The sequence below is a fragment of the Simochromis diagramma genome, unplaced genomic scaffold (genome assembly GCF_900408965.1).
Source record: "Simochromis diagramma unplaced genomic scaffold, fSimDia1.1 OVJJ01000061.1, whole genome shotgun sequence".
Lineage (NCBI taxonomy): Eukaryota > Metazoa > Chordata > Actinopteri > Cichliformes > Cichlidae > Simochromis > Simochromis diagramma.
In genome coordinates, this window is record NW_024386945.1 from 2,526,154 (window position 1) to 2,553,797 (window position 27,644).

Consider the following 27,644-nt stretch of genomic DNA (forward strand, 5'->3'; position numbering starts at 1 on the left):
CTCAACAATCAAGCTGTAATATTATTTCACCATGTTTGACAGATAATGTGTCAGTTACTTTAAGTTATTCTTTGTCTTCATCTGTCCAAAACTTTTTTGCATTTTTGTATAAGTTGTTTTCTTAAAAACAACAAAATCCATGTAGTTGAGTGTAAAAAGTGGTTTGCACCTTACTGTGAATGAATTGTATTTACATGCATACTGACATCTCTTGAATGAAGAGTCTTATCACGATGAGCATATCTCCTCAAGAATGTGACTTGGCTAGATGTTGTGATTAGGTTATATTAATAATGGAAAACAAATCTGAAAACAAGGCATTTCTTCTTATTAAGAATGAACTAGGTTTCTGATTTGACCGCTCCTATTTTTTCTATAATTTTGTTTATTTTGCTTTTTTTAACCCCTCTTATGCCTGACCATGAAAGTGTTCGCCAGTCAATTGTCCAACTACTCTGGAGCCTCTAATTAAAAAAAAAAAAAAAAAGCTGTAAGACCTGAACAGTTCAAATCAAATCACTTTTATTGTCACATTACCGGTACAGTACATGTGAGTGAAATTGTTGTGTGCAAGCTTCACAAGCAACATTACTGCCTTTGGTATATTTTCACTGAGTGATCTGTCTCATGTTTTCATGTCACTGCAGACACACTATGGAAAGTTTGATCTATAAACAGTTGGTAGTGATATTGTGTGTCTCACAAGTCATGTGCACCTAACTGTAAGTACATTTCCAAATGTAGACTCTGCCCCCTAACATGTATGCAAGCGTGTGGTTAATGGAAGAAAACCAAGGAAAAGCTGTGGTTAGTGTAAGCGTCAGCTCATTCATTTAGACGCATTCCTTTTTAAAGGGTGAGGATTTGTTGATAAAACAAAACAAAAATCTCTCGAGTTGTGTTTTTTACAGTCACAGTATTCATTGAACGTTATATTGGTAACAGCAACAGAGGGTATGTGTAACAACACACGGCTCATGTGTTCTCTGTTTGTAGGGGTTGTAAAATAAATTTGAACATCATGTCCAACCCAAACATTAAATCCCAACCATTTGTCTATTTACACTTGTATTACACACACACACAGTAGTGAATGCTTCATTAATCTGTGCTTAAGTGAGTTTGTTAAGTAAACTGAATTCATGTACATGGACTTCTTGAGAAAAGGTAGAGCTTGTACATTTAGAGTCACTTGTTAACATTTTGCCACTTATGTCACTCTATAATGACTATATCATGTGTTGCAGTAATACACTATAACAAACCTGAGAATAATAATAAAAAAAAACACGAACACACAAGCAAACAAAAGCCTATTTTATTTATTTTATTACTTATTCAGTTTAGGGTGAGCTTTGGGTTTTCAAAAGCCACCTGTAAGACCAACAATGATTTTTGACTTTAGAGTTTTCTTTGCCAGTGAAAAGAAGAAAAAATGCTAAGCGGAGGCAGTTAGCAAAGACAAAAAGTCAGACAGCACACCACTTTCTAAATCCTAATATGACTCAGTGTTATTGTCTGTTAAGATTTTTGACTTGTGGTGATTTCATAAGCACATAAATGGATGTGTGCATTAGTTTAATTGATTTTAAACAAAAATTAATTCCATGTAAAGAAAAATAGAAATTCTCCATTCATTGTGTTTCATAATTTATTTTTCATTGTGACAGCTTAATGCCTCAGAAATGTTAAGTAGTTGGGGCTTAAGAGGTTAATATGCAAACGTGTTGCTAACAGAAAAGCAGCCACTTAAAGTCATCAAACAAACAAAAATATTTAGATAATAAACAGTGTTGCATCATTGCTTCAATGATCCACAGCTTTGCGTCACTGAAATATTGATAGCCTTGTAATCACTGAGGTTTCCATATTGCTACATATTAACTTGTGTTCGCACGTCGTATTAGCATGCAAATAAATAAATAAATAACACATCGTGTTTTTTCCTCAATGTCACTTCCACTTCAGCGGTAACCGTCAACAGAGTTGAGCAACATTATTTCAGAAAAATCCAGAAACAACAGGGGCGTCACTTCCGGTGGAATGTTCCAGCGGACTTATCCTTGGACTTTAAAAGGACCCGCTGAAAAAGTGGCTGGGAAGTTGACAGGTAACCGGTTGTGTGATGACTGTGAAATTGAGGCCGTGGCAACATTAAACTCGGGCGTTAAATTCATTTTCAAATTGATCTGCTGAAAAACAGAACAAAAATACATAACGAGGAAAAATAAGATTATAGGATCCCAGTGCGTGCGTTTCTCCATCCTTTGATTTGTATACACTAAGTAATCAGTGGAGCTCCTTCGAAGGTAAGATGAGACGCATTTTATATGAAATTTAGATGAAACAAGTACATTTTCTACCAATATTTTAGGCTCGCTGGGCTTTTGTCCAGCTGGTTGTGACGCAGTTGCACATCTTGCTTAAACCTCGATGCTGGGGGTGGGGGCTCAAACACCTCTACACATTTAAGATCGGTGTGTGTTTTATTCTCAAGTCTTCGGGGATGTGTTTGTTCTGAAGGATGGAGCTGTCTGACCCTGCAGAATCTGTCCGATTCTTAGGATAGAGCGCTGCGCATTAAGGTTTCCGCTGAGCAGATGTGAAGGATGATCCAGCAGGTGGTTTCCAGCGCAGAGGCGGAATAAGATTTGTTTTCGAAGATTGTCAGTGTCATCTATTTAGGGTTTCATGCAATCGCGGAGAAGTACGGCGGAAAGTATAACTTTTGCGCATGCATGCAAAACAATGTTTTATTCCCTGAAGATTCCGTTGTAGCGTGACAGTTTTAAATCCTGAAAGGTCCTGTTAATTAGAACGAACAGACAGAAGGATTTAAGAAAGGGATATTGCATGGTTGTCATTTGTTTAGGATCTTTGGGATGTTTATGAAGATCGTTTCTAATCTCAATTCTCAAATAGTCCCAGTAGATCTGCAATTATAAATAAGGATGTATATATCCGGAACAGTACTGTGTGTGTAATAAAAAATACTCTTATTTTAATTTGTCTTTCAGTTGTTGCACTTTGAGCCAGACATGATCATGGTCCTCCTGACGTCCTCCTCTGGTAGGTTCCCTTTCTCACTCTCTTCTCTTAATCTGGATTACTGTACACCTCAGCACGGGTGTCAGGGATGGAAGCTGAGGTGTACTGGCATCAAATTGGGCAGGAAAACAAATATGATGATGTTTGGACAGAAGTTTTATAAACATACACAGCACGACCAACACAATTTATAGGAGGAATTTCTTCTCATGTTACAACTTCAGTATTATTATTGTTCATTATTGTATACTGACTATAATTTGTACATATACTAATTATAATGCTTACTTCAGCACCACACCATATTCAGTATGCCCAGTTAACCTTCGTTAACAGCTGTGCATCATTTATGCATTAATTGTAAATTCATCACCATATATTTTTTACTATATGTCAACATTTCAGAACACATTCAATCTAAAAAGTATATAGTTTAAATTGTCCAGTGCATTCACTTAAGATGATCCCCCTTTGTGAATCGTGAGCTCTGAATTTTCCTTGTTTTCCATTTGGTCTTTTTAGTTGTTACCAGGAAACATAGGGTATTACATAACAAAGGTCTTCCCGTCATGCTTTGCACTCATTAGGGGCAACCCAGAAATAGAGACCTGTTTGAAATTGACAGTGCATCTCTGGCTCTGGCTTTATCCTCTTTTTTATTAGTGACCAAGAGAGTGAATTGAGTGGTTAGATTAAAACTTGTCAGTAAAATCTTTTAGCTAGTTTAAGCTGCATGCGTGGTTCTCTAATGATGCTTAGGGTGACAAAAGTTAACCAACTGGATTATATGGGAAGCTTGGCAATTCCATGATTTCCCGATTTAATGCAGAATGTTATCTGCATTAACTGTTGTGCTTTGTTTTTCCTGTAAAAAAAAAGATTTAGATAGTAATTTAAATGCCAAATTGCAATCTAGGCTAAAGTTCAGAATGAAAAGTAAAAAAGCATGCTGTCAAGTTAAAGTGCAAGTGATTGTTGGCTTTCTGCTGTGTCTCATACGCTGTTTTCTTTCAGATGAAGAGTCTCTTGAATTCGCCTGGCTTTGGAATCACAGGAAGTTCAGGGTGAAAAACACTTGAAGGGTTAAAAATATTGAAGCTTTGCAGGTCATTATCTGTGCATATTGTCTTGGACAGCACTGTGACTTGTTTTAAAAATATATTTAAAAAAAAAAAAAAAGCTCACAAAAGAGGAGGCAGATAGAAAAGAATTTATTTATTTTTTTAATTTGTGGGGCCAGTTTTTGTTTTTTGAGGGGGATTTTTTGGGGCTGGAGAGAAGCCGTGTCAGCAGTCATTCCATGTTGCTGACTGCAATAGTGAATGTAGTCTTAATACTGCAAGCTTGTTTTTCATAAAATGCAGTTTATTTCCAATTGTTGAACTGCAGGGGCTTATATTATCAATATTAATAGTGTATACATTGCTTTGAAACAGTATTTGAAACATCCTTCTGTCTTATATTTTTGTTTGTATTTTCTTTGAATGCTGTCTGAGCTTTAAATTTTACATCCTGAATAAACAGGAAATGCTAATTTAAACTTGTTTATATTTGATAAAAAAAAAGTTATTTAATTTCAAAATAAATCAGCTTTTTTTTTTTTTTTTACAAGCTTTGACATTGGTTAATGGTTGCAGCTGAACTAAACAGTCCCAGACCTGAAAACTATAAACACTGTTAAACTTGTTCCTTATTTTAACAGACCATATTTAAAGCCCTTATAAAATGGCTTAAAGGTCTGAGTACTTACTCGCTGTATCAAGCAAAATACAGGAAAAGATAAAGAACCATGTAATTGAATTACAACAATGAGAAACGTTATGTATAAATAGTGAATTTATACAGCATTTATATACTGCTTTCCTAGTCATCCAAACTGATAGAATCTGGTTATAAACTATTAATATTGACACTATAATGAAAAAACAAACCAACTAGGAAACTAGGTGCAGGTTAATTTTAATGACAGAGTCGCCATTAAAGCCTGGGCTGCTGTGTTATTAATATTAATGTTAATTTAAGCTGTGTGAATGCTGCTGCCATGTCCTTGTGTAAGGTCAGTTTGTTTTGACCAGAGTTAACAGGCTAATTGATCTCTTGTCTGGTATGTGTCAACGCAGTAGGTCCAACTCACTCTCACTGTAGCCAAGGCTGTATGTAGTAGTCCCCTAAGTATCCATACTTGTTCCCCACACCAGTATTTGTGTGTGTTTGATCCATGATACGAGTTCACATTTGAGTTTTAACACTTACATTCATCCTGTTCAGATTTTGTATGCTATTGACTTCTTTATTTTTCAAATACTATCTTTGATCTTAGAGGTTATTGCATGTGATTTTGGACAGTGTTTTGCTACAGTTAAACATGTGTAATATGTTTGATTCATTTGTATAAATGATAATATAACAAGCAGATAATGAGGCAGTCCTTAATGTTGCATGCGGTAGGCTGCACACACCTGACTTAATGTACAGTAACAAATGCATTGTAGTGATCTGAAAAGGGATGAATGTATCGTAAGGTTGGTCTCCAGCCAATAATCATGCATCTTGGTAAGTGCCATTTCTTTTACATAAGAGGAGGGAGTAATATTTTCCTTTAAAAAACAAAATTAAAAGACCTGCATTATGATTCCCATGATAAAGTGTGTAAATACTTCTTTTCTTTCAAGTAATAGATGGTATACTTAAGGTTTAAGATTACATTTCAGAATTGTTACATTTTTTTCTTCTTGTGCTCGAACTAAAGTTTGTCTTAATCCCAAAATATGATTAGTAAACTATACCAATTCAGACACGTGCATCAACATGCCATCTGGTGTGGTCTTCTGTCAGTAGGGCTTTAGCTTTTGTTTTTCTAAAACCTCAGCAGAGATTATTGACCTAACACAGAAAAATACTAACTGCTGTTATCGTTTGGTCTCAGGTTTCTTTCAGTGCACCAAAAAACTCTTTCTGAGCGATCGGGCCACAGAACTTCAGATCAAGGAGTTTGCGCGTAAAAATGCAGCTAATGCACTGTCAGTTGCCAACATGGTCATGGGCATGGCCTCGATTCTCAGCAGCCTTAATGGGTGAGTAAATAAAGGAGTAATGGGTTTTACTTGTCGGCTGCTGGATGGGCGGAGTTTGTAAGGAGGAATCATTATGTGAATGAGTGTGGAAATGAATGATGTTGTGCATCAATAACCAAACTTTAGTCATTAAACACAACGCAATAAAATCAATCAAAATTTCACAAAACCCAGGAATAAATCAGAAAACACAACAGAAAAAATAAAAGTAGTATTTCAGAAGCTGAGCTATAATTTAGCAAACATATAAGTGTTTTCAATTATTGTTATTATTATTATTATTATTATGGTTTTATTGTTTGTGTTTTCAAACAACAATGTTATTAACATCCTGTGTTTAGCCCATCAAGGAAAATCATAATATTTATAACAGATTACGAGCCGCTCTAGGTTTAGTTTAAAGGCACAGTTTGCTTTCCCAAAAATGGCAATCTGCTGTATATAAAAAAAAGAGACTTTTCTAACATTGTCAGAACTTTTGAACTTGCAGACATTTAACCCTTTTATTTAATTGTTCAACCTAACAATGACTGGCTTTGTTCAGGCACCATCACGCTGCGTGTTGGCTCGTTCTGATTGGCTACCTCCTGGATTTGGCAGATGGAGCAGTTGCCAGGCAACTCAATGCATGCTCTGCACTGGGTAAGTGGAGTGTTGTGGTCAATAGCACTTACCAAAGATACACTTCCACTGTGGTGTTGGCAGGGCTTGCTGCACAATCTTTTTGTCTGAGCTTTTTTAATTTGGCCACACAAAGAGATCCAGTAAAGGGAACCTTTGCAATTGAAAACTCTTCTTATGTTTCCAACAGAAGAGTCATGAATAATTTATGCAATGTTATTTGAGATTCATCAAGTTAACTTCTTTCAAGTTATTTCTGTGCTCTAGACAAGACAAGATGAATGCATATTTAAATACTTGCATATTTACGCTTTAAGGACTATATTTGTGGCTTGTTTACAAAAGAGCCCAATGCCTCATAGTAAAAGGGAAAGTATAAATAGCTTTGACATTGCTTCCAGTCTGCAAATTCCTAATTTCTGAGATCCCAAAATAGTTTTCAGTTGCATCACAATACATTGTTGGCTGCACATTGCAGGGGGCTTTGTGTCTCAACAAGCCTTTTCTGCATGACTTTGCAGGTGGGTGTTGTTGTGCCCCCCACGTATTTTGTCAAATGAACAATAACTTTCTGATTAAGCAGCCTAATTCCACGGGATCATGGCCCAATTGTCTATTTTATCCTGTTGCTTTGGGTTCTCGGCATATCTGAAATTGCTAAAATTGTTGACCCTGGACTGTGGAATTCCACCTCGTTCATCTGTGCCGTGGCCTGAATCACCTCATCCTCATCCGCTGAAAACATGCTATGTGCTCCTGAGGGATAAAGAGATAAGGCAGTGGAGAATGTTGTTTATAGAATGCCTGCCTGTTGGGCTGACACTGACATTTCCACTTGAGAAATTTTTGCACATTCACCGCACGACTGTCACATGACATGGCACTGGCAAAGATCAGTGCTGAGGAGACATAATACATCTACTGTGGCTTTCACGATTAATGTGCTATGCTAATAAAAGCAGTGTGACACAAGCCTTTCTAAAGCTTATTAGTACAGCTATCAGCAGCAAACATGCCGAACCTTCCTTTTTCATGTTCAGGTGCAAAGCTAGATGATTTTGCTGACTTCACGACCTTTGGGATTGCGACGTCATTGCTCCTGAGAACATCTGATCTGCTCGACAACATCCTGTGCATGTGTTACGTCCTTTCTGTCTTTGTCCGCCTCTGTTTCTTCTCCAGTGGTAAGTTAAAAAAAATGTAGTCTTATTTAACACTGTCATTTTCAATTTAGTCTTTAATTTCAATCATCACTTTGCCAAGTAAGGACATAGTTTGTGTTGTTTTTCCTCATAGGGATCCCTTTCATGTATCGTGGCCTGCCCTGTATTTACTCGTCGGCCATCTTGGCAAGTGCCTCTTTGCTGTCGGGGGGAAACATGGCATTGCTCCGAGTCATTGCAGTTGCCATGATCCTCTTCATGATCAGCCAGAACTTTTACCCTCATGACAGAGTGCTGGAGTCGCAGGCCTGGAAGAAAGTAGTCTACGCTGGAGGTAAAGTAATTTTTAAGAATCTGAGAATCTTAACCAGAACTGCCAAAACCGATAAATGTTTTTACTGTTATTTACTTATTTATTCTTAATGAGGTTTGAGCCTCTTACTGCATGTGTTTATGAATTCTAAACTTAACCACAAGGAAACATTTATTTAACTTATCCCAGTCCAAATGTAAATTTAAATCGCTTTGTGCCAAAATTTGAATTTGAATTCATTGAAGCTGCTTTTTGGAAAAAATGTCCTGGCTGTTCCACATTCAAATGTTTTTGTGCTGTGATAAAGATGGAATGCTGGCTAATCAGTCCATTCTGCAGATCAAAGCATCTAGTAAACACCTCGATATTAATAAGAAGTGTTGGGGGAAAAAAAACATTATTGAAGCCCAGATTATGAGTGCAACACCTTCATTTCGTGCAGACATTCAGTTTCTTTTTTGTGTTTTTATTCTCAGGAATCATCATGTTGTTCTGCTCTTCCTTCCCTCCTGCGTGTATGTACTACCTGCTGTGGTCTGTCTCCTACATTTTGTTCCCAACATCCCTATGGAGCAGTAAAGTGTAAAAGGGATGCTGGCACGCTTAAAAACACTCCCAAACAGGTTTACCTCAGCCCGTCCAGGTGAACCAAGGCTTACAGATTGCTGCTGCGTCTTACTGCCGTGGAGGATTCAAGCTAATTCATGCATCACATGCATGCACTCTGCTTAACGTTTTTATTTTGGGGTTTTTTTTTGAGATGACACCTCTGAGGGAACCTAAAATCAGTAAGAATGATTAGCAAGGCATTTTATGTTACTGGTGAGGATTAACCTTCATCCTGTCATCTATTAAACCCCCTTCTTCAGTATTAATCCAATCTTGGTCAGTATTGGGAGCACATGGCAGCAAGCACATCTACAGTACGATTCTAAATATTATTTTAAAAAATATATATATTTCCAATATTTTCTTACTTCTAACTTGTTGTGGTTTATCGCAAATGACTTAATAATATTTATTTCATAGTGTTGAGTGTAGTTAAAGAAATGGCTACTGAAATAGTAACAATTATGTAGGTATGTGCTCTAATCCATGAATCAAAAGTAATATCTCATTGAGATTCAGAATTTCATGCCCTCTCTGCATCTATACTTTAAAACAGAGTCATTTTAATTCATCCAGTAGACCCATTTTGATTAAAATTATATTTTTTTAACGTTTGTTTTTTGGATTGAGATCATTACCGTTTACGGAGAGGTCTTAAATCCAGTGATAAAGGAAAATATAATTATTTAATATGATTGTAGTGTCCTTCACAATTTTGATTTGCTGTTTGAATATATGTTTTAAATAACTTACTGACCAGTACTCTTGTAAGTTAGGGGCTTTTATTTAAGCTTCAAGACTATATGATGCAATAGATTCCCTTATTTCATCAATGTGTGATTATTTTTTTATTGGGTTATTATATGCATTTGCCTCTGTTTTAAGAGGCATTATGGTTTAAATAGTAAGTAAATCCACACTGGACTGTAATGATGTGATGAATTAGTGATGTCACAACTGGTGTCTTTAGAACATCTTATGTGGCATAAGGAGTCAAGGTGAAATACTAAATCCCCAGCAGTTTTCTGCCTCATGTAGTGTGAATTTACCCTTAGAGAGGCTTCCAAACCTTTCCTGCCATCTAGTGGGTAAAATTACTGCACGTTCTGCTTCAACTTAAAGGTAAGATAATGTCAGAGTCAGTGCTGAGTTTGATCACAAGCATAGTGCAGCAGACATTAAACCCGAAGAGGCTGGTGGAGGAAATAATGTGTGTGATGATATTGGCCAGTATATATCTGATCTGAGACAAATCACTTGTTTTGTAGATCTTATTTAGTAAGAACGCATTTTTGAAATCTCTCATTGTGTTTCACAGTGGGTGTTAGTGCCTCTCTGCTTTGTGAGTAACAAATGATTATGATTGTTAGGTTTTTCTCTGCATGTATTATTGTAAGGTCTACCTTACAATATAAAGGCGACTGTTGTTGTGATTTGTATAAATAAAATTGAATTGAAATGAGAAGATTATATAGTTTTGTACCAATTTGTTCAGAAGCCCGATGAAATGTGAGCACAGAGTAACAGTTGAATGTGTCTGTTTTCAGGCCTAAAGATAGCACTTGTGTAAATTATGATTTGTTGCCCGCCCTTTAAAAAACCATCATCCTTGAGCTCACACTCAGAGGTGTCAAAGTCGGGTATGAAATCACTCGCAGTATAGGTTCAGTGATTTTAATTACTTTAATCAGTCTTCTGTAAGCCACAGCTTTTTGGAACTTAAGTTATCCATATTATTCTGCCTTAAAGAGCTATTTGAAGCAATGATAATCAAGTGGAGCACAATTTTACAACACAAGATCTTTGTTAAGAAATAAAAAAACAAAAATAAATGTAATGTCTTCTGATTCAGTTATGATTTAAAATCACTGTAGTTCATTCCCGACATGGTTTACGATAACCAGTGTTACGATTAAAATCGACAGTGAACTGAGCGCAGATGTACTTGTCATTCATTGGTGGATTCAGCTTTTCTGTTTGGGTGTTTCTGGTTTTGAAACTGTAAAGTCACAGTAATGTCTGCATGCCAAGAGCATTATAGATACAAAAACTGTACTTTGCCCAAAGATAGTGGAAAAGTTCTCAAGTATTACTAAAATCTGTGCTTTTAGATCTGTACAATTTGACCACAAGGCTGTATTAATAAAAAAAAGATAATAATACATGGAATTATTGTCTTGATTCATTATATTTTTACTGAACTGGAAATGTTAGAACTCCTGTAGTCACTTTTAACATTTCGGATTGCTATCAACGTCTCAACTAAACCCATACACGGTTATTAATAAATTGTGATTGATCTCTAATGTGAATGTTACTGACATATTTACCATACACTCACTGGACAATTTACCCTTTTGCCTTCAGAGTTCTTAATGACATAGATTCAGCAAAGTGCCGGAAACATTCCTCAGAGATTCTGGTCAATATTGATATGATGGCATCACACAGTTGCTGCAGATTTTCTGGCTGCACATGTATGATGCTAGTCTTCTGGGCCATCACGTCCCAAAGGTGTTCTACTGGTTTTAGAGTTAGTGGCCACTGGGGGCCACTAGAATACAGAGAACTCATTGTCAAGTTCAAAAACAACATTTTTGAGATGACTTGAGGTTTTCAGCATTGCAGCCATTAGAAGACAAGCACAATGTAGTCATAGAGGGATTGACATGGTTAGCAACAATACTCAGGTGGCCTTTAAATGATGCTCAGCTGGTACTAAGGAGCCAAAAGTGTTTCAAGAAAATACGCCCGACACCATTACATCACCAGCAGGCTATCGAGGTGATACAAGACAGGATGGATCCACACTTTAGAGTTTTGTTTTTTTTTACTAACTTCTGACCCTACCATTTACATTTTGTAGCAAAATCTGACACTTATCAAACAGGCAACAGTTTTCCATCTTTTGTTGTACACTTTTGGAGAGACTGTGTGAAATGTAGCCTCAGTTTCCTGAGCTGACAGGAGTGGCACCTGGTGTGGTCTTCTGCTGCTACAGCTCATTCACTCCAGGGTTTGGTGTATTGTGCCTTCACAGCATACCTTGGCTGTGCTACTTTATTTGAGTTACTGCTGTTTTCTTATCATCTCAAAGCAACCTGTCCTCTGGCCTTTGTCATCAGTAAGGCATTTTCACCCCCACTGGGTATCTTTATTTTTCTAGTAAAATAGTAAAATCCTAGTAAAACACTCAAACCAGCTCATCTGGCAATCATATCATGTTTAAAGTCAAAATGTGATAGTTTCTTCTGATTCTTCTTCTGGTCTGAATTTCAGAAAGACTTTTCACCATTTCTTATATGCCTAAATTTAATGAGTTGCTACCATGTGATTAGCTGATTCAATAACTGCATCAACCAGCACCTGTTGTTGTGCCCCCAACAACAAGTATACCCGAGAAAGTGGCGGATGAGTGTAGGTCTATTCGATCAGTCCTGCCATTCTCTTATATTCAGTTATGTCAATGACCTCAGAAATACAAATCGGTGTTGTATCAGCAATGTGCAGCGAGGACTCAAACAGCTTGATGATGGCTGAAAATGCTGGTCGCTCTTTGAAGCTCCACATCCAACAGTACTTCATCAGGTCGTACCTAAATACATATGGAGACATTTAGAATTCATCTGCGTTTCATCTGTTTCACAAGCAAATCAGTATCACTGTCATGGCTGCTTATCATATGAAGCTAACCAATCACAATCCTGGGTAGCTTGTCACAAAGACTTTTAAAGTTAGAGGCAAACACTGAGCGAACACTGAGTGAATTAGTGAGCTTTAGAGGTGCTGGTTCTTAGACAAGCCTGATAGCTTCTTGCAGCAGTTTTATATTAAACATGAAAAGACGAGTGTCAATCTTGTCATCTGAATTATTATCAAATCTGCAAACTGCATCTTTAAATCATCCTCATTGCAGGGACTTTAAATCTTAATGCAGTTTTTGTGAGTTTGAACTGACTTTGACTTTCACTATACTGTACTTAATGCATGTATTTATATATATATATATATATACACTCCATACAGATTTGTTCATACGTCCCTGTCTATTGCTTGCTTTTAGGTGAATTACACGTACAAAAGTCCACCGCAGTTCTTTGGTCTCTTCATTCGATAAGACGCCTGCAGCTTTGGAAGCACTGTTGAAGGCTTCAGCTCAGGGTATGGAGGGGATCCTGAGGTATGGGAAAAAAGCATTTTTGTTATTGGCTCTGTAATGTTGTTAATGGTTTGATTGTAGTAATTAGTAGATTTGGATTAAGATAAGATGGAAATGTACTATAAAACTTTGGCAGATAAGATGACAGTACTTTACCTAAAGTGATCAGTTCATATAGTAGGATTCCAAATGACCACCTGGTGTGCGGGGAGAACAAAACAAAACACTGTGACTCATAGAAACATGATTTTTAAAGCATGTAATGCACATACAAGAGCAAAGACAAAAAATGTGAATAATAAAAAATATATATCGTGTGTCTTTGTTTTGTTTCCTTAGCCATAACTCTGCCCTTACACGTCGCTCCTGTCGATACTGAGCAGCATCATAATCCGCTCTGGAGCCTGCCATTTCAATGGTACCTTTGCTGCCCTTTGTCTAATTGCTGAATCCATTTTGCGTCCTTCAAATGCCACGCCCAGGCCAGATACTCGAGCCGAGAGGCCTGGGCCAATTAAGATGTTTCTGGCAGCAACATCACCATGCACCAGCCTGTGCTCTGACATCAGGTAATCCTGGAGGAGGATCCAATTACAGCTAAACATGTCAATCTTTTTGTTGCAACAGTTATTCAAGATTCAAGATAAACAACACTTTCCAGCATCTTGGGGGGAAGAAATGGCAGAATGTCATCTGCTGTAGGGCGTGACATCTAAAATGAACTCGTTTTATTCCAGTTGTGTGTTGGGAATAATTGGTCTAAAAAAAGTGACTCACCAGGCCAGCTGCAATCTGTTTTGCCACCAGAAACACTGACCTCTCAGAGAAGTTTTGCGAGGGATCTGCGGTGCTTAAATTGTTCTGGAGTTAAAAATAAGTCCTTGTCATTGCACTACATTGAATAATTGAAGATTGCCTTTGCCACTGAATAGGTAGAAGGTTTGGATCACTTACATTTCTAAGTGTCCAGAGGAAGTGAAGGAGATTCCCTGGGTTGTAGGCATCTAAAACCAGGTACATGGGTAGACGTTTGGTCTGACAGTGCAGCATCTGCACCACATTTTCATGTTTACACACTGAAGCACAGAAGAGGAGCCACTCAACAAATTCTTTAGCTTCAGGCTTGCCAGAGGCATCTGTATGGAATTAAATCAATAGAATAAAAACTGGACAAGCTTAACTCCAGTGATGACCCTTGCTTTATATCAGATTTATACAGTACCTCGAAGGCACTTAACCACCACGACAGAAGAGGCTCCACCTTTCTTCTTCAGCAGACCTTTACAAATGGGGCCATAGCAACCAGTCTGCCAAAACTCTAGTCCCTCAAGAACACACTCTTCTGGGATTTCCCAGGGATCTAAAGCTGCCGGGACCTTTGGAGGACCTACAGAAGCTGTAGACAGGGATACAATCTGCTGGCCTGATACAAGGGCAAATATAAGTAAATAAGCACTTGGCATTACTATGAGACACTCAAACAGAAATATGTTAGGTTTATAGGATTTCACGTTGTTTTAATGAATTGACATATAGTTATTGCAGCTCCTACCATTTTTAAAATGAGGTGAAGTCCTGTGTCGTCGTTCTTTATTTTTACATAGAGTATAAAAAATGAGAGCCACCACTAACACCGTGCTCAGAGCCAACAGGGAAGGGATTATAATGAGGGCAAGTGTGCCTGATGACTCTTCATCTACAAAACAAGTTAAAGAAGCAGGTTCAGAACATTTCAAAGTACACGCTGTTGCTTTCACCATTTCACAATTACTTTTTCACACAGGGGCAGGTCGTTTGTCATAGCTTTTTCCCCCTTGAGAAATTACACCATCATCTAAAAACTGCATTTTGTATTTACCCCGGTAATCTTTGTCTTTGTGACAAACATGCAACAAACTAAGAAATCAGGAAGGGGTCAAATGCTCTAGCTGTCGTGTATACAAGGCAAATGAACTTCCAGCTAATAGCAATGCAATCATTACCATGTTTAAAACTTACAGGATGGACAGAGAGAGGTGTCATTGCTACATTTTGTGTCCACGTCCATTAGGAGCAGGTCGCATTTCTCACATGTGGGAGAATCTGCAGACCGTATCAACAAAAGCAATTCAAGGGTTGCCAGCCGAGAATTTTATTCCGGTGTTGTGTAAAACTAATTAACTTTGAAGTCATTTGAAAATGAAAAAAACAAAACAAAAAACGAGCAAGGCACAGTCTAAATGTTAAAAATTAGTTTTCCTACCTGACACCAGAGGCTCTATTGTGCGGGTGAACAAACATTTACAGACCTTATAATATAAAAATTAACAGCAGTGGGGGAAAAAGAGAAAAGAAATCATAATAACACAGCTGTTATCAGCGGCTTTTCAGAATACAGGCTCGGCACTGTGAGGGCGCTGACCGGAGAGTGGCGCTGGAAAGTTGACTGACTGTTAATTATTAGCAAAGCACCAGAAACGATAACATTAACAGGAGTCATGCTCACACTTAATGCAACCAAAACAGGTTAGTCACTAAACTGTGATGAACACACACACACACACATCTCACAAGAAATGTGTCTCTGCTTCATCAGACAAAATATGAAAGACAAAGTAGATAACAGGTACGGGAGATAAGAAAAAGGGGTAAACCAGGTAAAAAAAATTAAATTAGTGAGCTTAAATAAAATGTATATTTAAATGCGCTAACGCCGATGTTTATTTACTATATTCATATATAATTGTTCGCATCGGATGTGTAAGATTAGTTAAAATTCAAAATCTAATAGTTTTACAAGTGAATGTTGCCAGCTGGCGCTTTGGATGACATGCCAGCGTCAGTCTGTTGGCAACCACAAGAGGGCAGACTTGCACAAAAAATCAACAACCACTACTACAATTAACCGACACACAACCTTCCTAGTTCCAGATCTCCAAACTCATTTCACGGACCTAAAGCAACCATGTAAAATTCAGGAATCACTCAGAAGCTGTTGCACTTTGCAATAGGAATACAAAGAAATTTGGAGAAAAAAATCCAAACCGCAGACCAAAGGTCATACACAGAGATAGGTTACCCATCTCTGGCTATCTGCAAGCATGTTCTACGTGAAAATACGCGTCCCCAAGGGGGAACTCCGCCTTGCAACGGACTGAAAACACTCACAGAACTCCCACCCTTTGCCATTCACCATTGGCGTAATATACGCGCTTTGGGAACGCCTCCCACATCTCCGATTGGACAGAACTGCCTGCCGTCATAAAAGCAACACGGAAAACGATTAAAAAAAGTTATGGAGCGAAGCCTAATCGGATCACGTCTGTTGCATGCTGCTGCATAGTTTTCAGAATAAAAAAAAATCAGCTGTGCTTCTGGAAAAAACAGGAGAGAGCGCAGAGCGCGCGACGAGGCGCAACGAGCAGAGTTTCGGTGTTTTGAAAGGATCAGATAACCGATAACCGCTTAGTTCGGGGGAGGACCAGGTGTGTTTTCCCGTTTCTAAGGACTGCCTTGCTGATGTCACCATGGAGGAGTGCTGGCGAGTAGGACAGGTGCGGAGGGTGAAGTTGCCTCAGTGGGTTCGCATGAGGAACTGTCAGTGACAGAGGAGTTTTTCAGCAGCTGATGAACCTCGTATAAACCCTTTTTTCCCACGTTTTCCTGTATTTTATTTTATTTTTTAAATAAACTATTTCCGTCAGTGTTGTCAAATGTGCTGGCGTTTCCTGAAGTCCAGAGTGGGATATATGCTGTTTTTCCCACGCTTTTCTGACAGGCACTGGTGCGCGCAAACTGCTGGACTCGCCGGTTCCGTCCTGCTCTGTAACAAATATCGGGGTGTAACAGTGCGGGGGAAGCCACTGTTGGTTATTAACCGCACATTGCTGTGAACTGGGGTGTGGGATCGAGACGCCCCAGCATCAGAATCAGCACTTTCCGCTTCAATGCGACACTGACGCAGCTGGTCTCCCATTCCAGTCGCGGACAGGTGATGCTCGGATAAGTCAATGGAAGGATATTTGATTCTCAGGAGCAGCTGAGCAAAAAACAACAAGCAAACAAACAAACAAAAAAAACAAGAGTTGTTTTCCTCGAGATGGAATACACCACAAGGCAGCAGCATCATTAACTTCTCTAATCGGCAATGATTTTTCCGTGCGTCATTGCGTCTTAGGTTTTGAAGCGGTTGTTGCTTTGAAGGACAATCGTTCTTGGACTTCCCTATAGGTTTTCAACATCTACCAACAATGTCCAAGACACTGAAAAAGAAGAAGCACTGGTCAAGTAAAGTGCAGGAGTGCACCGTCTCGTGGGGAGGTTCCGGGGAGCTGGTCACTGTAGCGGAGGTGCGAGGTGGCGCTGAGCTGGGAGAGTTCCCCTATCTTGGACACATAGTGTCGGAGGCGTTGGTGTGTCACGCCGGGAGGCTTCCCAGCAGTGGGGACGTTCTGCTGGAGGTTAATGGCACTCCCGTGAGCGGACTCACAAACCGAGACACGCTGGCTGTCATCCGCCACTTTCGGGAGCCAGTCCGCCTGAAGACTGTGAAACCAGGTGTGTGTCCAATGTTATTTTAAATCACTATGACATCCTTACATACGAAAATAAACCTGACACGTGTTTTTTTAAAATAATTCCCCCCTGAAAATGAGAACCTGAAAATAAGAACTGTGGACTGGTGTGACTGAGATGAGGAGGTAGCCTGTGTGTGTGTAAAGTGTGTGCGTGTGTGCGTTTGGTTTATATTTGGAAGCAGACTTGCAGGTCAGCCTTGTATTTTCAGTTGGCCTAAGCATATCTAAATTGTCAATCAGCATACTTCACATTCTTTCATTCATTCATGTGGTGACTCATATTTACACAACCCCTCTACTGGAGTAAAATCCTGCCAGACAGCATTTGTAAAGGGCATGCTGTGTTTCACCATGCTTCCTCATCTTCTCCACATCTGCATGGTTCAAAGATAAGACACGAACCCCCATTAAGGTCACAGGCCTCTGCATGAACTCGCATAATACACATAATCTTCATTTTATCACTGCACAAGTGTCACATCTACACTTGTGAGCTTGTGTGTTCCACATTAAGAGACTCATAATTCAATGCATGAAGGTAAATATACACTGTTATTCAAATATTTGATGTATTATGTTCAGTAGATCTGCTCATAGTGCACTTATTGGCTCTGTCTTTGTTGTTATCTTACTTACTAGCGGTAGTTTATAATTCTTCCTGTCCTGCACATACATGCTTAATCAATGCCACTGTATTATATGTGTAAAAACATACCGGATACAAACTAGCCAACTGAAGGTGTGTAAATGGAGGCATAATAGTGGCAAGGGATTTGTTAATGGTTACCTTGCCCTGGTTAGACTATGTCATTTCGCTTGCATTGTAAAGGTGAGAATGAGTCTAATTGGATCAATTACACACATGCACCTACTTTAGTTGCCAGAATGCTGCACACACACTTGACTATATTTACTTTGTAGTTGGTTTCTATTACAATACATAAGTATCAATTCTAATATTCTTGGATGTACTGGTGAGATATATATATTTATATTTATTGCATTAGGTCAGTTCTCAACACCTACACTGTTGCAAACATTTCTTATTGACCTTGTGTTACGTAATGCATTTTAAGTGATGTTCAAGCTGCACTTGCTCATCTCTAGGCTGCTTACCATCAGTTCCTCTGTTCCCCATGGGACCTCACTGTGTGTTTAGATCTCTGTCCCCTCATCCATGATTAATTCATGCATCATCCATTATTGATGGCCGTTGCCTGCCAGGATGACTAGTGGCTGTTGACCAGATCATATGTTAGCCGACTGGCATTCTTGTAAACTTGCATTCTCACGAGATTGCAAAGTTAGGAGAGGAGACATGCAAGTACAGAGCTGTGGATCTTGTGGTTGTTTAGGTTAGGTTTTGTCCCCTTCAGTGAAAAAAATGTTATAGTACATTATTGCATGTTTACCTTGTGCTTGCAGAGCAAACAGTAAAAGAAGTTAGAAAAGGAATAATTTTTCAGGTGTCTACCTGATGGAAAATTTCCATCTTTGCCTAGTTTGTCTTCACCTTATCTTCACCCCACAGCCGATTATGGCTTATCGCTACACTTTGCTATTTCCCATCACCTCTGATATTTTACCATATCTAATCTTTTATGTTCATTCTCACTTTTGCCTTGATACTTTTTTCCTAATCTTTTTGCATCTATGTGCTCCTCTTCCTACTACTAATTTAACAATCTTGCATTGCCCTTCTACTGGATCATATTAATGTTACCTTTCTGCCACGACAGTTTTGCAGCTTTAAAATCAAATAACATTTTTGTTTTTTCATCAAAGCTGAGAGTTGTTGATGTTTCGCCCCTGCCATCAAGACAGAAAACAGAAGTTTGTCTCTAGTGGTCCTCTGGCTCCTGCCCAGCCAATGCACTCAATATGCAGCTCCCATCCTGAGAGCTGAGCAAGGCAGTAACCTTGAGGGGACGATTGAGAGTAGAAAGGTAGTGATGGCCGTTACCTGTCGCAGTTTAGAGACTTGTGAGTGGGCAGGTCATTGATTAATGCTGTAAACAGACATAGATCTGCTTGTTTTTGCCTCATGGAGCTTAATGGATGGGCCATTTACCTCCCAGGTCCTGAAGCACCTTAGTTACAAATCAGGTCTGTAACTGAAGTTGTTTACAAAAAAAAAAAAAAAAAAAGGCTCTTGGAAAATTTTCTGTCTCTTATTTTTTTAAAGTCTCACAGATGGATAATGATGATGATAAGACCAATGTTCACTTTTTACAGTGTCATGAAATTCTGTCTAAGGAAAGCAGGTGGAAACCTTTCTGGAGGCGAGATTTAGATTGTCACATTTCAAAGTGCTAATTGTTTTCTCAGTTAACACATTTCTCTTTTAGACTTAGAAAGTCTTGTGATAAATGTGGTGTTAAAATGTACCCGCATATAAGTAATGCAAGTATAACATTACAATAAAGCGGGGGATGTTTCTGCTGGACCTTTTAATTAAGGTGTTAATAAAAGTGACATTTTCTCTAAAGGAAACAGAAATGAAGTCTTTTATTTTTCTTGATTTTGAATATTTTTCCTTGTTCATACAACAGATGAATTAAGCTTCAGCTAGGTATCTTGAGATGCCACATGAGCCTTTTTATTGCAGAGAAGCGTTTTTTAAAAATTTCTTCATGTAAATCAAAAACACCGGCGATCTAGTCTGTTTGTTTGTCTGTGTGGGTGTGTGTGTTGGGGTGGGTGTGTGTGGGTGTGGGTTGGGAGGAAGGAAGTATTCAAAATATGTAATTCAGTGCAAACATACTCCACTTAATAATACGGGAGTGGTGATGTCAAATGAGCTTCCTCACGCTTGCCTATCCAAAGTACCTCGGGTATCTTGCTTGAGGATTTGAACAATAAAGTCCTTTTTAATGCATGTAACCCCCATTTTAACTAATGAGCCAAAAAAGAATCCTGAAGACATTGCCATGAGCAATCCTGTAACAATAAACTTCAATAATAAAGTAGGAGATAATTTCAGTGGATTTTATTCCACCTGTTAGGCCTTTTTTCCTTGGATCTTCTTACGCTGTCATATATCACTAACCTGTGATGCTCGGTGCTTTCCAGGAGTGAGTTAATATGATGAAATGCTTTACTTTCCATTCTTAATTTGCTTTGACGACTACCTGAAAATGTGCCTTCATGCGTGTAGTTGATGCTATGGCTGTTGCTGAGCAAATGTCGAATTCAGCACCTTTACTAAGTGCAGCTTATGTTTAGCGCTGCAACCAATAATTATGTTCATGACTGAATTCTGTTATTTTCCTGAATGAGTCGAGGTGTTATTTTTCGGCCTATGATTATTTCCATAAACTAACTGTGATGTCTTGAAATGTGCCGTTTGATCAAAGGGACGGTTCGAAATATTCGAAAGATATTCAGTTTTCTGTTATGACACAGAAAAGAACCAAATCCTCAAATCTTAGAAGCTCATAATGTTTGGTGTTTTGTCTGTTAAAGTTATTATTAGTGTAATTCCAGCTGTTTCCATCTATTTAATGGCTTTGTAGATTGTCTTCCTGTAAGACAGTCTTGACTATTTTAAATGTTCCTGATTTTGGAATCCATTGCCGAATCACTGGAGGTTTTCTAGTTGTCTTATATTTTTCATTACATTGTTGAAAACTGGATTTCTTTACCAACGTTAGCCTCACTTGGTAATTTGCTCCTTTTTCATGTCTAAAGTAGAGACTCTCACTTTCTTTTCTTTTTTGTCTCACCGGTGTAACATCGAGTTTCACATCTCACACGTGTGCCATCAGGAGTACAGCGGAGCATTAAGCGCACAGTTTGTGTTAATGTGATTCCCTCACAGGTTCAGTCAGAGCTTCGACTAAGCTGCTCTAACCCAGCTGAGACGAGCTGTCAGCGTGTGTCTGGTTCCGTGGCTCCTTCTCCCCATGGTAAATGTAACTTCGGTTCCAGTTGCTGCTTTTTTTTTCCTGTGCGTCTACTGTGAAGCCCGAGTTTGTCCTAGAATTTACCTTGGAAAGAAGGTGAAAGTTTTTGCATACCCAGATACTTTGAAGTGTATTAGATTTCTCTTTACAATCTGAGTGCCATAAAACACAGTCAGTGTTACAAGTGCAAAAGGAGCTTTATTGGTACCCTTAGTTTCTGTGGTCTCTGCTTCATTGGGTTTTTTCTATGCCTGTTTAAGTGTACGCATCTTTACATTTAAGTCACATCCACCCATCATGGCCTCCTACTGGCTGGAATCCCAGCTCATTCCCCAGTCCAAACTTCTGCACCTTTTGCCTTTACACCAATCAGTGACATGGGATGATGGTTTGCTCAACTCCCCAGATGACAGCACTTGCTATGGATGAAGAACATGTCTTCCTCTTCTTTTCTTCCCTCCATCCCTTAGTAGCGAAGCCCCTTCAGTTATTAGTGAAGCCCTCTCCTTCATTAGCTCCTCCTAAGCACAACTCTGCACTATCTCACAGTCTCCTTGTTCACTTTTGCCTACATCATCTTGCATTCCTCTCCTCCTCCGTTCAATGTTAAGGGGAAAAAAAATGACAGAACAGGGATAGTGTAGGTTTGCATAGTAGGACTTATTTAAATTCTTTGATTTCTGCATAATTTTAAAATTTTGTAATCTTCAACAGATGTCAGAACTCCCCCCCCTCCGAGAAGTTTAGCAAACTGGGATTCAACTTCATTCTACGTTGCCAGTCCTGTTCGTAGAGCCGCATTGCAGTAATGAACTGGCCAGCAACAAAGATAGCATCTTCATATGAGCCATACCTTTCATTGGCAGGCGCCACAACTTGGCAGGCATGTTCAAAGGCAGTGGAGATGAGTGTGTGTGCTGATTCACCAAGACTGCCTCTTTCTACTCACTGAGTGGTCATGCTGCGATGTCAGCAGCAGCAGTGTCTCCAGGTTACTGCTGGTGGAAACCAGCTGAGAAGAAACATACACAGACAAACTTGCACATTTTTTCCTTTAAGACCCGTTGCCTCCTTTACTCAACTCGACTCTTCCTTGGGTTTTTTGCAACAGTGAGGCATCTTTACCTTTTTAGCCCCATTTCCTATTAGATGAGGTCAGGATCTAAACTGTCCATGTATTTGTTATGACAACCCGTTTTGCTGCACTACATGAATGAAGCTTTGACATTTTTTAACACTTATTTGCACCGAGAAAGTCAAATCATCCAAGATATTTTTCACTGTGAATGTACGATTCTGTCTGGGGTTTTTTTTGTGTCCTCTGAGAAAGATACAGAGATATAGAGAAGGCATCTACTAATGAAATATAGTCAAGCAAAAAATTGTGAGACATTAAAAGCAGTTACAGACTGCACCAAAGCATTCATTCATTTTTACAAAACATTAAGCTTGTGTGTTTTTTATTAATTCATTAATGAGTGACTTCTTGCATAGCTTTGGTGAAGCAGTTTGTGTGGTAACAGCTAACTGTTTCTCTCTCGTCACCAGTTAACAATATCATTGTTTTGCCACGCTGAGCACTGCTACCAGCTTAACGATAAGAAGTGTTTGTGCCTCCTGTATCGGAAAATAACAGCAGGAGGTAGCAGGGCTGGAGTGAGCTGCTGCCACACAGCACACATGAAGACGATGTGCTTTTAGCAGAAATGCAGCGCCATCTGACTCTCATGTGTTCAAGGACAGACTGGCCATAGACCAATTAACTTAAGAAAAGGTCCCTTTTATCCAACTGTAAGCTGCAACTAAGGATGTTGTTTAAAAGCAGAAATAGAACCAGGCTGTTATGAATCAATATGCAGGTGCTGATGTGGATTGAGGAATATAGGGAGGTAAATCATTTGATAGTTGATTGAACCAAGTTTCCTCCAGATGCACAATCACTGCTGTCTGTGGAGAGCCTATTTGGGGACTTTGTTTCTGACTGGGTCCGTACGAACCATCCCCGCGGTGTTACAGCAGAGGCAATAATGCGAACAGAGTGAAGAGGCAGCTGGCATGTCGCTCATTGGAAATTTCCCTGAGAAGGATTTTCTTTTGAAGGAGCTATTGGATTTAAACAGGGGAGGGGAAAAAATGATGAACAGGTGTTGAGAAAAGAAAATGGGGTCAAAGATGGAGGCGTGCAGACAATAGGAGGGAGCATGAAAGTAAGACTGAGCGAGAATAGCAGGAGAAGAAATGGAGGATTTGACAGGGAGGAACAGGTCGAATAAGATGAGAAAGAGCAATAATCATCTCGGGACTGAAAACGATTATGTTACCATTAATCACAATAATGGTATTGATCCCTGTTTTGACTGTCTGAAATGATTCTGCCCGCTGTTCATCTAGGCAGCTCGTACTATTTTAAACACGCTGCACGGTCAGGATTTCCAATTATGTCTGCAAGTAACCAGTTTATGTGCGCTGAATGCATATACGTCTGGAAGCGTGCATTATAATGAAAAATTAAGGCACCTTTGAATTGGTGTCCACCTTTGGTTGCTTTTTCAAACCAAATGCAATCATCTGACTGCTGCCAGAGTCTCTCCTCCGCAATTTTTCTCCTATTTATTGGTACATCTTGTCAGTGATACTGAAGGAAAGCATGGTAGCAGTGATATTTAGACTATATTGGATTTATTCTTTCATTGATGTCAGGAGTTTGTTTTGAAGTGTAATGACAAGAATAGGCTCTTTACACTTTGGATAATAAATCAGTTGAGAAGACTCAGTCTCAGAGCTGGTTGGCTGTAATACTTTAGATTTTGGCCATGCGCCCACATTGGTGGGCCTTTGTCAATACTCATTCTGCAAGCACAGCCCACTCAGCTGTTTAGTTGTGGTACTCCACCTCAAAGAATCAATTTTGAGCCCATTCTGCTTGTGCCCATGACAACATCTCATATCAAACGGATATAAAGCCCACCGTCCTTTTCACACACCTTCAAACTAACTCCCCACTCAGCCAGCTGCTCTCAGGACCGCGGTACGGCTGATGTTTGTGCCAAACCTCTGCATGACAATTGGGGGAGTCAGTTTTTCATGTCTTATCATGAGGCTTCCTCATTTCTTCTTCTGTTCTTTTTTTGGGGGGGGTGTTGTTTTTTTAAAATCATCCTTTTGAAGAATAAAAAAAACCCAGCTACCATGTGTTTCTCTTAGAACACGGACAAGCTTTATTAATAGATAAATTAAACATGCATTAGTAGTTAGGCTTACTCATCTTTGAGGAGTCTTTAGCTGCTTTCAAACTAAACAGTTCAAAAAGGCCCAGACATTTATGCATTCACGGATCTGAAAAGAATTTAAAACAATTTTAAGAGCCACAAATTGTTTGCAGGAAAGAGAACCGAAAAATGAATTTTCTCTAACTGTTACTAGAATTATGAAGAAACTTCTTGCGTTATCTAAAGATGCTTTTGCTCTGCAGTGGGAGAGGAGAGGTGGCTGTTTTCTCATCCTCTTATGTTAATAATGCATCGTATGCTCTCCTTTCGCTATCCCTGGTGAGATTTCATGTTCTGTGGAGATGAAGTTCCCAGACTGTCCCCATTAGAATTCATAGGTGTTGGAATCTCAGGCCAGCCAATTTAGTTTGCATTGCATCGTAGCTGCCTTAACAGGTTATTGATCGGGGCCAATCTCTTCCCTGTTAAGGCAGCTAACGCATCCGTGGCCAATGCGTCTGCCCAAGGCTCTGATCTTTATGAAAAGTTGAGGACACCAGAAGGACGCTGTGCTCAGTATATTTAACTTGCAGCACTATCATGATGTTTTGCCTTTGCACAGAGTACTTGCGAGCCAACAGTGATCGGTGATTACATCCGCTTTGACAGTGTGCCTTCTCACTATTTATTCTGCTCATGAGGACGTTCTCTTATTTCCTTCTAATAAGCAAATGTAGCTCACGAATCACAGAGTCATTCTTGTCCATGAACCAAGAAGAGGACCTACACTCTCTCTCTGTGTTTGAGAGGTTTTTGGTTTGTTTTTTGTTTGTTTTTTTTTAAACTCAAGCACAAACACGCCGACAAATCCACCCCCCTTCCTAACGATACACGCATTCGCTCTCTTTGGCAGCTGCGTGCCGTCACTGTTCTTCAACCAAATAGACTCAAGGGATCACATGCACATAACTCATTGTTTAAAGTAAGCAGAAGTACGTGTCTCTCTGCAATCCTGACATTGTAGTGATGGTTACAGTCACTCAAGACAATAGTTAGTCAGTTGTTTTTTGTTTTGTTTTTTTTAAGTGTTGCTCAAGCTCTCAAAGAGAGCTTGCTTAAAAAAGTCCAGTTTTTCCAGTTAAGAAGATAGTTCTGCTATAGTTTGTAAATTAGCACATGCTCACTTTAGGGCATCACTAGTTCTGTATATTTCCCACCATGCACTTGCAACTTTAATCTGCCACTGTCCAAATAACCTCTGGGTATTTGTATTTCCTGTCCTTGTTATCACCTTCTGTAGTATTTAGTTTTCACTGTGTTCCCTGGCATATTACATTTGTTGAGATTACAGACACTGGCTTTGGCGCTGTTAGCTGTCAGTTTTCCAGGGTAAGTTTAAGCAGCTGCTCGGTCAGTGCTATTTGTTCAGTCATCCCATCCAGTCACAGGAAAGTATTTTACTCCAGCAGAACATGTCTCAAAACAAACAAGACTCCTGAGCGATGTTGAGTTACTACAGCTTTATTCCACAATTAATCCAAAGTAATTGAAACATTCCTTGATCTGTTCAATTTCTTTCAGTCATTTTCGTCAATTTGTGTCCTGGAGGAGGAGTTGATTGATTCTTGGCAAATGTTGATCATGTGCGGATATTCTGAATTTGTTGGGCACAGTGAGAAGTGCTGCAAAGTTCCACCAGTGTATTGTTACCAACAGGTGCTTGTTCTGGCAAACATTTTGCAAAGCTTCTGTGGCACTTTTACTTCAAGACGACAGTTTCTTCCTTTACTTAAATCTCAGCTCCTTTGCTTATGTTTTTTCTGTTTATGACTGATACAACACTAGATTTTGCTTCTCTCCTTGGATGACCTACATTTAACCAATTTGAGTTGCACAGAGGAGGACTTAATCTTCTTTTATTACTATAGCGTATCAGCATCAAGGATCAGTCGAGGCTCATAATTTGAATGCCAGTCATCATATTTCTAGTGTTTGTTCCATAAATGAAGTGCTTTCAAGGCACTGCAGCCATGAAGTGTCATAACTCATTGTGATGCGAGTCAAGTTATCACACTGAAAAAGCTCAGAAAATCACACTCAAGTGGATGTAGTCATTGCATGCATTGTCTCTGGTGAATCCATTCACTAAAAAGGAATGTAGCCCAACTGCTGTCACTGTGATGTGGATTCACAATTTGTATTTTCTTTCTCATGTTTATAAAAAGTCAGTTCTGGGAAAAGAAAACTGCAATGATTTGATATGAGCAGACTTTTTGGACATAATCTTAAGTAACTGTATACCACAGCCTAATAATGGAACGCATGAATCTCATGCTGACAGAGTTGCTAAGTGAGCAAAATGGGTTCTTGGCTGAAGAAAAAAGTGAAAACATGAGCAAAGAACTTGTTCTTAAAGGGTCCAAAATTTGGCTCTGGAAAAAGAAGTTGCTGTAAGCTAGTCTGGGGCCAGTGGTCACTCTCGTCTGGCTTTCATGATATCAGACTTCCTTTGGATTGGTCCAAGGCCTAGCAGAGCTGTTATGTAGTGGCATCGCTGCTGTCTCTGTGCCCAGACTGCCTGAAAGCCCATGTGTCAAGGGGCTCCTTAGGATCTGGCAGAGAAGCACAGCTCACACTGATTCAACACTTCTGTTGACAGGCTGTACAGCCAGGTGGAGAAGTAAACACACATGCATACACTGGCAGGGGTAGTCAACACATACACATACTAAAAGTACACGCACAGATGCACAAATGATAGATGAAGTTCAGATTCTTCTTAAAAGACACCCATCCGTTTGTTGAACTCCATGACCCCAACCCCCTCCACCCCCCAACAGCAGAGTAGCATGAAATGGCTCCAGCCTTTGGAGTGAAGAGCAATTGTTCCTGTTGTCTTAAAAGCAGGTCTCTTTTTTTTCAGCTTTGTGATCACAATGTGCTGAATCACATGAGATGTGTGATTTACGCTAATCTCGAATCTTTGA

General features: G+C 39.2%; 3 protein-coding genes across 8 annotated transcripts in view; 2 read left to right on the forward strand and 1 right to left on the reverse strand.

The window, feature by feature from the left end:
- Positions 1-2,092: 2,092 nt before the first annotated feature.
- Positions 2,093-10,971, forward strand: tmem269 (transmembrane protein 269). 4 transcript variants are annotated; one of them, XM_040038168.1, is made up of 7 exons: positions 2,093-2,110; positions 3,018-3,069; positions 5,975-6,122; positions 6,667-6,764; positions 7,784-7,927; positions 8,040-8,240; positions 8,696-10,971. In XM_040038168.1, the coding sequence occupies exons 2-7, from the start codon at positions 3,039-3,041 to the stop codon at positions 8,803-8,805; spliced, it is 732 nt and encodes a 243-aa protein (XP_039894102.1). In that variant the 5' UTR covers positions 2,093-2,110; positions 3,018-3,038; the 3' UTR covers positions 8,806-10,971. The 4 variants fall into 4 exon arrangements, with proteins under 4 accessions (XP_039894102.1, XP_039894101.1, XP_039894100.1 ...); XM_040038167.1 differs by lacking the exon at positions 2,093-2,110 and adding an exon at positions 2,117-2,309; XM_040038166.1 differs by lacking the exon at positions 2,093-2,110 and adding an exon at positions 2,321-2,621.
- si:ch73-206d17.1 (tyrosine-protein kinase STYK1) lies at positions 9,879-15,469 on the reverse strand. 2 transcript variants are annotated; one of them, XM_040038165.1, is made up of 10 exons: positions 15,230-15,469; positions 14,986-15,069; positions 14,540-14,683; positions 14,210-14,383; positions 13,942-14,123; positions 13,765-13,848; positions 13,345-13,562; positions 13,144-13,184; positions 12,907-13,003; positions 9,879-12,423 (listed from the first exon to the last, which is right to left on the reverse strand). In XM_040038165.1, the coding sequence occupies exons 2-10, from the start codon at positions 15,032-15,034 to the stop codon at positions 12,252-12,254; spliced, it is 1,161 nt and encodes a 386-aa protein (XP_039894099.1). In that variant the 5' UTR covers positions 15,035-15,069; positions 15,230-15,469; the 3' UTR covers positions 9,879-12,251. The 2 variants fall into 2 exon arrangements, with proteins under 2 accessions (XP_039894099.1, XP_039894098.1); XM_040038164.1 differs by having other exon boundaries at positions 14,210-14,410; positions 15,230-15,461.
- Positions 15,470-16,175: 706 nt separating this feature from the next.
- Positions 16,176-27,644, forward strand: part of magi3a (membrane associated guanylate kinase, WW and PDZ domain containing 3a) — a 106,176-nt gene continuing 94,707 nt past the window's right edge. The window contains exon 1 of one of the 2 annotated variants that reach the window (XM_040038160.1): positions 16,176-17,523. In XM_040038160.1, the coding sequence (XP_039894094.1) occupies positions 17,217-17,523 (307 nt within the window). In that variant the 5' untranslated portion in view covers positions 16,176-17,216. The remainder of the gene's footprint in view (positions 17,524-27,644) is intronic. The other variant, XM_040038159.1, reaches the window with a different exon arrangement.